This window comes from Apostichopus japonicus, chromosome 22, assembly GCF_037975245.1.
Source record: "Apostichopus japonicus isolate 1M-3 chromosome 22, ASM3797524v1, whole genome shotgun sequence".
Taxonomy (NCBI): Eukaryota; Metazoa; Echinodermata; class Holothuroidea; order Aspidochirotida; family Stichopodidae; genus Apostichopus; species Apostichopus japonicus.
Window position 1 is genome coordinate 24,890,715 of NC_092582.1, and position 12,310 is coordinate 24,903,024.

The following is a 12,310-nucleotide window of genomic DNA, read 5'->3' on the forward strand; positions in this document are numbered from 1 at the left end:
TTTCTCTTGAAATACAAGGAAACACACAACTTCATTTCATTGATTTATATTTTCGCAGCCAGATGAACAATTTCACATAATTGTCTATATTAATATATCACATAGTTGAGAAACCAAGGAAGTGTTCTAGGAAGCATCGCCGCTTACCTAATTCCTACCGGTATTCCTTCCCCCTCCACACCCCCCCCCCCCACCCCCAGCCTTCTCAGCAGGCACTGTTTCACCAATAAATATTTTGCAAAATGTATATAATTTTTACTCGTAATAGTTTAATATATTCGCATCATGAAACCGCTCCCCTGACGGGTACGACGGAACTCAGTACCTTGTAAATAAAATCATTTCAGATATGGGGTGGTTAGGGCAGTTGTACTTTCAAACATGTTCGATTAACGCAAATTTACCCCTCAATTTACATCTTATTCTCAGATATTTCAAATTCTTATTCAGAGTATCCAACACTATTTTTTTTTTACATCGGTCATCCACGTACATTCTTTTTCAAGTATCCAGATTTGGTTTTCGGTGATCGCATATTAAAGATTTGGCTTATATAAATTTCAGTTCAGTTCTGAGTCGGCAGTTTCAGTGTATTATCTTTTCAAATGATCATTTTAAATCGACTTGACACAAGTCTATTATTTATACCCCTACTGGGCGAAAATAACAAAAGGGTCAGTACGCCACCACTCTGAAACAGGCAGTTATTACGTGCTCGACCTACGTGCTGTAGACTACACATAACTCAAGGCAACACTTTACATTACTTATGCTATATGATTCACACTTCGCTTGGCAACGATACACAGTTATATTTCACATTTGCTTTTGATGAGTTTCTTACCCTTTCTGATACCTGTCAAATCAGAGCGATAAATGGTCAGCAAATGGATACCTTAAATCTATAGATCGTTCGTTGCTTGTATTTTCATGGATCCGCCTTTTCAACTGTAAGTTACTTCGAACTGCCTTTGACTATTATTGTCATGTCGTTGTTACGAAGAGATCACTGGTAACCTGAGACATTCCTTGCATTGTAGTCTGTAGGGTAACTTAATTGTGCTAGCCTAACTCCCAGAGATATGTGCGTAGCCTACACATACTGACATAGTGTTCCTGCAATGATTATGTACAGCAAGACAGTATAAGGTAGGACAGTGTTATACTTGTTATAGACTAGGCCTAAGCTACCTATGGCCTAAGCTAAATCATTTTTATTCTACAGTCAGCATGAACCAAAGGTTGATAATAGGCCATGCCAAGCAGGTATAGCCTCAGTTACTTACTGTAAGTACTGAATTACTGTCATGCCACTGCCAGTGGTGATGAAAAAATATGCATTTCCGCCAATGTTATTTTAAGTAGGCCCACTGACTATGGTGCTTTAGCAATGTTAAGGCTTAGTGTTATATTATTTTGTTCATACTGAAGGGTAAGGCCATCCTTTGAAAGTTTGATGGTAGTGATCAAAACTGCCCCAAACCTTGCTCCAGGGTACCTGTTCATTATACATTTGAGTGCAGAGTGACTCAGTTTTACTAGGCTCATGGCCTTTATACAGTAGGCCTTTAAGCTTCTTTATGTCCAGTCATCTGTTTAGTAAGACTGAACAAAGTCTTTTTGTTTTCGTCAGTTATTCTTAACTTATTTCTTGAGTAAATCTGCATGTACAGGGTTATATCAACTTAGACAGCTTTGTAGTCATGCACTTATAACTTAAGTGTAGCAGCTGCCTGTTACAATGAGCCTATACATGTCTCATCTTACTCATATCATACAAACAAGTATGGCAGACTTTGATGGGCTCACACAACACCTAAAACTTCAGCAAGTACAGTACCGCTTTTAAGTAAATGAGAAAACCGCGCTCTTAATCGCGCTCTGTGCGTTTAAACCGCGCTCTATCTTTTGTTAAAACCCGCATTTAAATGCAGTTAATTGCGGGGAACTGTTTATCAGAGCGCAGATTCCGTCGGAAGGCTTCCCTAATTCTATTCATGCCAGCTAAAAGTGTGAAGTTCATTGTTACCGTCAGACGGTCAATGGCTGTAATCCTACTTAATTCCTTCCAATCCGGTAACAAAAGAATATCGATCTTCGCCGGTAGAAAGAAGACCGAGGGTTTATACTCGGCCAAGGGAAGGGATAGTGTATAAGCACGTATCTTATACTGTTTAAATTCAACGTACAATACAAATGTTCAAGTGGGAGCAAAACAGTTGGTTTGATGAGTGAAACGTTAGCAAACAGAATTCCCGCGATTGCTGCGAACAATAAAAATTGCAGATTAAGTGAAAGCCGAATTGATCATTTCTCGTGGCTAGAACAGTACAGTATAATGTTCTTGCAAGTAATACGGGCGATTCGCGCACATGTTACATTACGGAACTGAGTTGGTACTCAGTTGTATACCGCACTGTGACATTGCACGTTGTCACTGCCCTTGGAATTCTCAAAGTATACAGCTTCACGGGTACTGTTCAAAACAACACTTCAAACGTTTTTGCACGTTCTCATTTAGTTTGCATCGGCCGATCCTACCTCTAAGCCTACATCAAAAGTTACGCCGTATACACCTGGCAAGAAAACCACGATAACCTTAAATGAAAAAACAATATATTGCACTTGAAGATCTGACTTCCCTCAAAATGCAATGATAAGGTCTACCCCCAGTACTTCTTGATACATTGAGTTTCCAATTACTAGTCAAAAATATTTTCTGAAAAAAAGTACGATATTTTTCACAAAAATTGATGATTAGATAAGTGCTTCCTGACAATCAACGAGCCGCCCCGAATTCGCTCCGCTTACGTATAACTTCTATATATATTGCACGTGGAAAACCTGAGTTTTTACACACAGAATTCCCATTGACATTGGTCACGGAACATAAGTAGGTCATCGACATTCGAACTTGGCAACTTGCCCAAGTTCATTGCACCATGGGAACAACACAACAAATTGTACATGATTGTACATTTTCTAAAAAACGTACGATATTTTTCAAAAAAATTGATGATTAGATAAGTGCTTCCTCACAATCAACGAGCCGCCCCGAATTCGTTCCGCTTACGTAAAACTTCTATATATATTGCACGTGGAAAACCCGAGTTTTTACACACAGAATTCTCATTGACATTGGTCACGGAACATAAGTAGGTCATCGACATTCGAACTTGGCAACTTGCCCAAGTTCATTGCACCATGGCAACGACACAACAAATTGTACATGATTGTACATTTTCCCGCCATCTGGACGCCAAGTTATAACTTTTGGTGTAATATGCAAATTATGAATGGTAGTGTACTGCGCGGTTAAAACTTAAACTATTGCGACACACAAAAATTATGTGTGTTGTAGAAGTAACTTTTGTTTCAAATGTAAAGTACTGTATGGTAGGCCTACTATAATTTATAAAAGACGGTTTTCCTCAGGCCATAGGGAAAAGGGATGTTTCGGTGAACTCGATCTCTTTAGTACTTGGATACTTAAAATGACCATGTACATGCAGTTTCTATTTCTCTTTAGTAAGCTCTAATCATCATTTTTATCCTTTGCGGATCTTTATTGGAATAAATTCGAAATGTATTGCTTGACGCCAGTATTTAACGGTAAGCATTTCTTAAATTGTCGACTGAGCTGCAAAATCCATTTTCAAACAAGTCTGTTAATTTTCATGAAGGTTTTATAAAAAATCGACATACAGCTAGGGAACAAAAGCTGTTCTATAGTATCCATATAAAATACATGTTTCTCGTACTGAGATCTGAAAAAACGGGCGGCCATTTTTCTTCTTTTCATGCGCTGCTACTAGTTTGGAATATGTTCCAACCTTTACAAAATAATTTTTAAGGATAGTTTAGATTTCTTGTAATCCGAAAAGAAACTCGGGAATCAGGAAAAAAGGAGGCCCATCAATTGCGCGGACGAGAAACATGTTTTGAATTTAACCGGCCCTGCTTCAAATTTGTTGGGTGGAAGTTCTTTTTTCTTTTCATTCTGCTGGAACCAATGGTAATTTATATAAAAAATTCACACAAGAAACGCTTAGTAACACTTTATTATTTCTTCAAAATGTTGCCAACTATTTAAAGTAAACTTATCCTCCGTCATAACAGAAATAAGACCTGAAGTTGTGCTGTCGTCTCTTTCTGAACAGGGAGATCCATGTGGTCTTGCCAGATATTTAATGCGTAAAATATTCACACCGTATGAGCTTTTAAATTGTAATGTTAATGGGATTAAGAAAAATGCACTTAATAAGGATAGGGTATTTGCAATTAGGAAGTGTATTATGGAGCAGTTTCATGTACCACTTCACATTCAGAAAAGAGTTTGGGGACAGTTCGTTAAAAAGATGGACACAGCCAACAGAAATGCTAAGAGATACTTAGCAATGGCAGTCAAATCTTGAAGTACAGTATTTTTGGGTATATTCCATTTTCCTTTTTTTTTTGTCATCATATATTTAAGTTATTCTTGATGTGAAACCTTTGAAGGCTGTAGTCAAAAAGAACTACATGTTAATTTTGATCCCTTGCATGGTAATTTTAATATTTTACTTATTGTATTTTTCAATGTTGTTGCCTTTGTAAGTGCAATGTTTCCTAGTCTAATAGACAGTGTGTTGCTTTTAGTTTGCTTCTCTAAGTGTGACACTGTTGTACTGTTTTCTTTTATAGTATTAATTTATTTGCTTTGTGAGTGCAAAGCTTCCTAGCCTAATGTGTGCCTAAATTTTCTTTTAGAATTTTTAAAAGATTTACAGAAAATACAGACTGTTTGTTTCTTTTTAGTTTGCATTTCTAAGCTTTAACAATGTTGCATGATTATTCTTATTTTATAATAATTTGCTTTTTTTTAAAACAAGCATTTGTGCTTAGAATTCTTTTTCATTTTGGTTTCCAGGATATAACTACAATTATTCTCTTTACAACTCCTTTCAGTTAGTGACAACCTTCGCATTCGTAAGCCTATGAACAGAACTCTATAAAAAATAAAATAAAATCAGTGCAACGTTTCCTGGCCTAATGTGCCTAAAGTTCACACAAAACGCGGGGCCTAATGTTACTACTTAAAATGATATGTTACCCCGAAAGGATAAGGCACGAAGTTTCCTTCTTGCTTTTTATTACTTCTGGTAACCATAACATATTGGGGAATAAAATAAAAACGTATAAAAAAGGTTTTGCCCTTCAACACGAAACTATTCTCGTTTAAAACTTTCAGTCGAAGTCGTGAACTTCGTACTCGTACACAGGCCTAATGTGCCTAAACTCAACACAAAACGCGAGGCCTAATGTTACTACAAAAAATGGTCCGTTAATATTACGGCGAAAGGGTAAGACACGAAGTTTCCTTCTTGCTTTTTATTACTTCTGGTTACCAGAACATATCGGGGAATAAAATAAACACGTATTAAAAGGTTTTGCCCTTCAACACGAAACTATTCTCGATTAAAACTTTCTTTCCGTCAAAGTTGGTAAACTTCGTTTAAAATTGTGATGTTTATAACGGGTGTTGGTTACAAGCGATAGGTTTACACTACCTCCACGCTATGAATAGCGTTGTATCGATCGGTTCACTCCCATTGTGTCGGTGGTGAATAGCGAGCGAGGGGAATTCGCGTTCCTTTGTTTGGAACGCGGGGAAATCGCGTTCCTTTATATGGAGCGCGGTTAAGTACAGTTAAGCTGCGTTTTGCGCTGAATCGCGCTAATCTCTTCCAATTTACTTAAAAGCGGTACTGTATGAAGTATTGTATCAGCGATTTTGTTATGTTAGGATAAAATTTGGTTTTGAAACGAAAAACAAGTCCGAAATCAATATTGCAATGATAATGTCAAACAAAGATTTGGAAGAAATATATGCTGTCGCAACACTTATACAGTACATACGAGGCACAGCTCAGATGTTCATTGAGGTTACTTTCCCAAGCTTATAAAGCTTTTGCCCAGAAGACAAGCTAACTTTCTATCCAAAGTAACGTCATTACTAAAGCTGCTGTATGGGAATTGTTTGGGACAACATGGGTACAGCCAGCATTTCAATGAATCTGCGACATGTTTTAGGTTGCTCAACTCAGTCTTTTAGGAGATAAAGTTTGCTTTGCACAGAAATATTATTTTTCCAGCACTTGTGTGTTTCGTAGCAGAATGTAAATGTGTAGCAGAAGTTGGAAAGTTGTCATGTTACATGTTGTACTACAGTATCTAACTACAATTTCAGCTCTAGACTATAATATAGCATCATTAGTGACAAGTGAATAAATGGTTTTGGCAAATAGAAACATATTCCTCTCTGATAATTAAGAAAGGACTCGTAATGCAGAAACCTTTGTGGTTTAGTCGTTATTAATTTTATTTGTCGTCCAGATTATCTCGGGCTGTCTTAGTAACATTTTTCAACAAGCTCGGATGTTTAACATACAGAGTATGATTCACATATATATTACTGTAAACATGTTGTGGAAAGTTCATAATAATGACTCTTCAAACATTGAATTTATCTATAATTTTAGTATGAATTTTTAATTGTACTTTAGTTTTTCCTCACTTTGTTTTTATCCCTGCAGATTTCCGCACACTTTATAATCTGTTAGTTTACTGCTCCCAGGCCTTAATATTGTGCCAAGTCATATTTTGGTGTTGCTATCAGCAAAGATCGAGAACCTACTTGAGTCAAAGAGTAGTAATAGAGACAGTGATATCAACAGGAATTCTTGTAAGCCGGGAGAATCTTCCAGACTGTGAGAATGTAAGGCTGAGCCCAGCCCAGCCTTGAACTATATTCTGAACTAAATCATGGGTAAAAACTCCAGTAAACTGTCAGCGTCGGACGTGAAAGACCTCCAAGACTGTACTTATTGTAAGTAATTGATAATTTGGTGTCACTCTTTGATTAAGAGATGAATGTGGGTGGGGCTGGAGGAGGGTAGGGCTGGAGGGGGATGTGTTTGATCTGGTTGCCATCAGCAGGTAAATTATGATACATTGCTTTGCATTGAGACTTTAGAGGACGACATTGAATCGCATACCTGACATGTTACATCAAAATGGCATGTTGAATTTTGGTGAAGGCTGTGATTTGTGGCACTTTTTTAAAACAAAAGTACAGTTGATTTGGGAAATTTGGTTTGGTACTACTGCTCTGTAACTACCATACAGTATATGTGTGTGTAAGTATGTTATGTGGCATGGTAAATTGACTGATATACAAAGTGTTAGTAAAATTAAAGGGAATTTTAAGTTTAGTTAATGAAGTTGAAAATGCCTGTTTGGTGTATCAGTGGAATCTCACTACAGTACTGTACCTACTGTAAGTATTGCTGTATGTGATAATTACAGTATGTGATGTGACTGTTACTGTTTCTGATTTAAGCAGCCACATGGCTATTAACTGTACAGTATGTGGTGTAAACAGCCACATGGCTGTTAACTGTATGTGGTGTAAACAGCCACATGGCTGTTAACTGTGGTGTAAACAGCCACATGGCTGTTAACTGTATGTGATGTAAACATCCACATGCTGTTAACTGTGGTGTAAACAGCCACATGGCTGTTTACTGTATGTGATGTAAACATCCACATGGCTGTTAACTGTATGTGGTGTAAACAGCCACATGGCTGTTAACTGTGGTGTAAACAGCCACATGGCCACTTGGCTGTTTACTGTATGTAATGTGAACATCCACATGGCTGTTAACTGTGGTGTAAACAGCCACATGGCTGTTAACTGTATGTGGTGTAAACAGCCACATGGCTGTTAACTGTGGTGTAAACAGCCACTTGGCTGTTTACTGTATGTGGTGTAAACAGCCACATGGCTGTTGACTGTACAGTACAGTATGTGATGTAAACATCCACATTGCTGTTAACTGTATGTGATGTTAATAACCACATGGCTATTTGCTGTACATATAGGCACATGACTGTTTACTGTATGTGATGTGGCAGTTTACTGTACTTGATATGGCAGTTTACTGTGATGTGGCAGTTTACTATACATGGATTGTAAACTGTATACTTACATACATGTCTAATGTACAGTTTTATTAATACTGTTATTATAATGTTTCCTTTCTTTCTTTTGCAGTTGATAAAAAGGAATTGCAGCAATGGTAAGTGGAGCTCATGCCTTAAACTACTTGATTCTGTTTGCTTTGGAAGGTTTTCTTGCCATACACAAGAACAGAATATTATTGTTTTCTAAATTTATTGTTGTGGAGTTTGTATTCATATTTTTATCTTAGACAATTTTGTGGAGAGTACAGTACAGTTTATGACTGTATGCTTGAACACTTGTGTTATTTACAAGTATATATATTACCAAATATTTACAGTACAGTAGTTGCCTGAATTTGTCTCAGACCGTCAGTGCACTTACACTCTTGCATTTTATACCTCAGGTTCTGTACACAGTAATGTCCTGTAGTACAGTAGGTACAGTAGAGTACCATATACAGTAATGTTCTCTTTAGTATGGGCAGTTCCACACCAAAGTGGACATGTACAGTAGCACCATAACAGTTAAATACAAGCAACTAAACCAGTTTCTATCAAATGAACACTTTTGTGACTTGAAAGTCTACACTTTTAAAACTTAATTTCTGACTTAATTTTTTTAATCATTTGGTTCCATAATTAGGATTATAAGTAATTAACAAATTAACATCACAGAAATGTGATTTATTGTGAAAGGAGAGTAATCAAGTAAATCTTTTATTAAAACATATATAACAAATATGTTTACAAATGGCCTCAGTTCCTGTTAGGTGAGAGTTTAGGTCGTGAAATACTGATTGCAAATTTTTTTTTTATTTTCCTTGATTTGTATCACTTCAGAATATATAAATAAATCAGCCCTTGAAAATGTCCTTCCGTTACCCAAATTTATTTTATTTTGGAGGGGGGGGGGGGGCAGGCGGGAGGAAGGGGGTTTATAACTGAAACATGTTAAAATGTTATGAAAGTTTTTTTTTAAAGCATATCACAAGTAGATGTACAATGTGGACTTATTAAGACAGTTCCTCTTTGCTTATTTAAAAATTTATTAAACTAACGGAAGGATTATTTTTATATTCATCAAATTTAGCAACAATTGTGTTCAAGCTTGAAAGAACAACTTACAAAGTTCTGCATGTATACAGAGTGATTAAATATAGTTTCAACATTGCTAAACTGTGCATTGCTTGGTGTTTGGTTGGGGCTTTTTTTTAGTGTGATTATTGTAATATGTATCTAACATATTTTTAAGACTCTTAGTGTACTTGTTCAAATATTGCACAAAATTTAAACGGTTGAGTTTGGGCTGGTGGGTACTTCTACTGTATGTCTACTTTTTGCATGGAATTTTGTGGGTGTCTCTTTTTGAAAATATCATTTACAGTAGCATCGAGTAGCTGTTACTTATCTTCAAGTAAAACATTTTCTTGAATATAATGAGTTATGCTAGCTCTATATTCTTTTTTTCTTATTGCATTGATCAAGTTTCAAATAAAATAACCTTATTTTACTTCACAAGAGTTAATAGAAAAACACCATTAAGGTGAAACTGCTTGTCCGTTTTACCGTCCGTGTGTTACCAAGCTCATAAATTTTCATAATTAAAAACCTGAAAAGGTAATATAGATCTACAAAGATGTGGCAATTTGAAGCTGTTATTCAAAGTAAATTACAATGATGACTTTTGTTTGATGGAATTAATGAAAATGTGGTGAAATTTGGTATTATTAGTCAAAACATCCTTTCCAAAATACTGTGGCATTGCCCATATGTAGCTAAATATTTTACAAAACTGTACATGGACTCCTCCATTGTGGACAAAGGATGTGTATTGAGAGTGTTGAGTACTAAGCGCTCACCATTCTCTCCCCCCCCCCCTTCTCCGAAACCCCAATAGTTATCGTACACTTTCTATCATCTTGCTGGTATCCAGTATCTTGAATAGTTGCACAGTTTACAATAATCACAAATCCTTTGTACTATCTACTGTACACTGTCTGGTGCATGTGCACACCACTGGCTGTTGTTGCATACCCACAGTATTGTATGGACATATAGTGTGCACATAAACACAGGCCTAGAATTTTAAAATGTTAGTCACTTGTTAAATCTTGCTAGTGCTTAAACAATCCACTGTCTAAATCAAGTTTCATTGGCATTTAATACATAAAAATTAACAACATATATCAGTTTCTGTACAAGCTCAATGGAAATAGACCAATAAATATTTGCTGATTAATAATATAATAAACTGTATCAATGCAAACCTTACTGTACAGTATGTCAGATACGCAAATCTTTGACTGACGATTGGTAATTGACTTATCATGTGTTGATGTTCTTAATGTATACTGGCAGACAAATGCAAGTGCCTTTCTTTTCCACTGGCAGACAGCAAACTCCAGTTGCATGTAGCCAGCAGATAGCCAGCAGATAGCCAGCAGATAGCCCCAATTGTAGCCCAAAGGTAGTCTGAATTGTAGCCAGCAGACAGCCCTAATTGTAGCCAGCATACAGTATAGCCCAAATTGTAGCCCACAGATAGCCTGAATTGTGGCCAGCAGACAGCCCCAATTGTAGCCAGCATATAGCCCAAATTGTAGCCCACAGATAGCCTGAATTGTGGCCAGCAGACAGCCCCAATTGTAGCCAGCATATAGCCCAAATTGTAGCCCACAGATAGCCTGAATTGTGGCCAGCAGACAGCCCCAATTGTAGCCAGCATATAGCCCAAATTGTAGCCCAAAGATAGCCTGAATTGTGGCCAGCAGACAGCCCCAATTGTAGCCAGCATATAGCCCATATTGTAGCCCAAAGATAGCCTGAATTGTGGCCAGCAGACAGCCCCAATTGTAGCCAGCATATAGCCCAAATTGTTGCCCAAAGATAGCCTGAATTGTGGCCAGCAGACAGCCCGAATTGAAGCCAGCAGATATCCCAAATTGTAGCCAGCATGTAGCCTACTGATAGCCTGAATTGTAGCCAGCGAATAGTCTGAATTGTAGCCAGCAGATAATCTGAGTTGTAGCCAGCATGTAGCCAGTAGATACAGTAGCCTGAATTGTAGCCATCAGATAGCCCGAATTGTAGCCTATAGATAGCCTGAATTGTGGCCAGCAGACAGCCCCAATTGAAGCCAGCAGATATCCCAAATTGTAGCCATCATGTAGCCCACTGATAGCCTGAATTGTAGCCAGCAAATAGTCTGAATTGTAGCCAGCAGATAACCTGAGTTGTAGCCAGCATGTTGCCCCTATTGTATTCTACAGATAGCCTGAATTGTAGCCAGCAGATAGCCCCAACTGTAGCCTGCAGATACTGTAGACCAAATTGTAGCCAAATGTAGCCCACAGATAGCCTGAATTGTAGCCAGCAGGTAGCCTGAATTGTAGTCAGAAGATTTCTGCATACAGAATCTACAGTAGGCTAGTGGATTTGTTTTTCCAGTATTCTGAATGCCCACCAGTGCCCACAGATAGATCTATGTGAAATATGTTAGCGGCATTATTTTCCGTGCAGCACAGTGCTTTATTGTTCCTAAATTCAAATTGTTTATTATAATTAGTTTCTCCATGATTCTCTTTGACTTATTCAGCTTCAACAATATGTTCTGGGCTTGAATGGTAGAAATGTTGAATCACTAATTATGCAAAATCCAATAAACTTCCTTTCAGACACATTTCAGTATGTTATGTTTCTAGTAAGTTTCTCTTTGAGCAAACAAAAACTCAGGCATTCCTTTCTTAAATTTTCTGTGGAAAATGAAAGTTATCTTTTCAAGTGACTGTTGCTGTAGGTCTAAAGTTAAAAATAGATGGCTACTGTATGATGCAGAGCTACATATGACAGTACTGAGACCGCAACAAAGGTTTCATAATTACAACAGCTCCGGTGTGTAAACGATTTTTGTGTGTCTTCTTTATAATGGGATTACTGTAGTTTGAAATGAGATGAGTTGAGAATTGGCAAGATCAATGCAGACATCTGTTCTTCAATATAAACCTTGGAAGACTGCTTTGTAAATTGCAAGTTTTTCTTCTTTTTATTAATGCCAGTGTCAGTGCTGGGCCTGTATTACCCATGTAATCTATCTTACCAAAGTCACCTTCTCGTTTCAAAAGTGTTTATCTCTTTCATAAAGTCGAAAATGACTTTGGACAATTCTTACCTAACCCTTTAGGTTACTCTCACTACTATTAGATAATCGCACACAATCAGAAAGTAGTACATGTTCTGCGTAGACCTCACAGCTGTAAGCGATTTCATTGAATTGAAGTGTATTTACATTGATATATATACGCCTAGC

At 37.2% G+C, this 12,310-nt stretch overlaps 1 protein-coding gene across 1 annotated transcript in view; it reads left to right on the plus strand.

The window, feature by feature from the left end:
- The first annotated feature begins 708 nt into the window (after positions 1-708).
- The window catches only part of LOC139963629 (neuronal calcium sensor 1-like), a 37,000-nt gene continuing 25,398 nt past the window's right edge, over positions 709-12,310 (plus strand). The window contains exons 1-3 of the mRNA XM_071964631.1: positions 709-950; positions 6,576-6,868; positions 8,096-8,120. Coding sequence (XP_071820732.1) covers positions 6,805-6,868; positions 8,096-8,120 — 89 coding nt within the window. The 5' untranslated portion in view covers positions 709-950; positions 6,576-6,804. The remainder of the gene's footprint in view (positions 951-6,575; positions 6,869-8,095; positions 8,121-12,310) is intronic.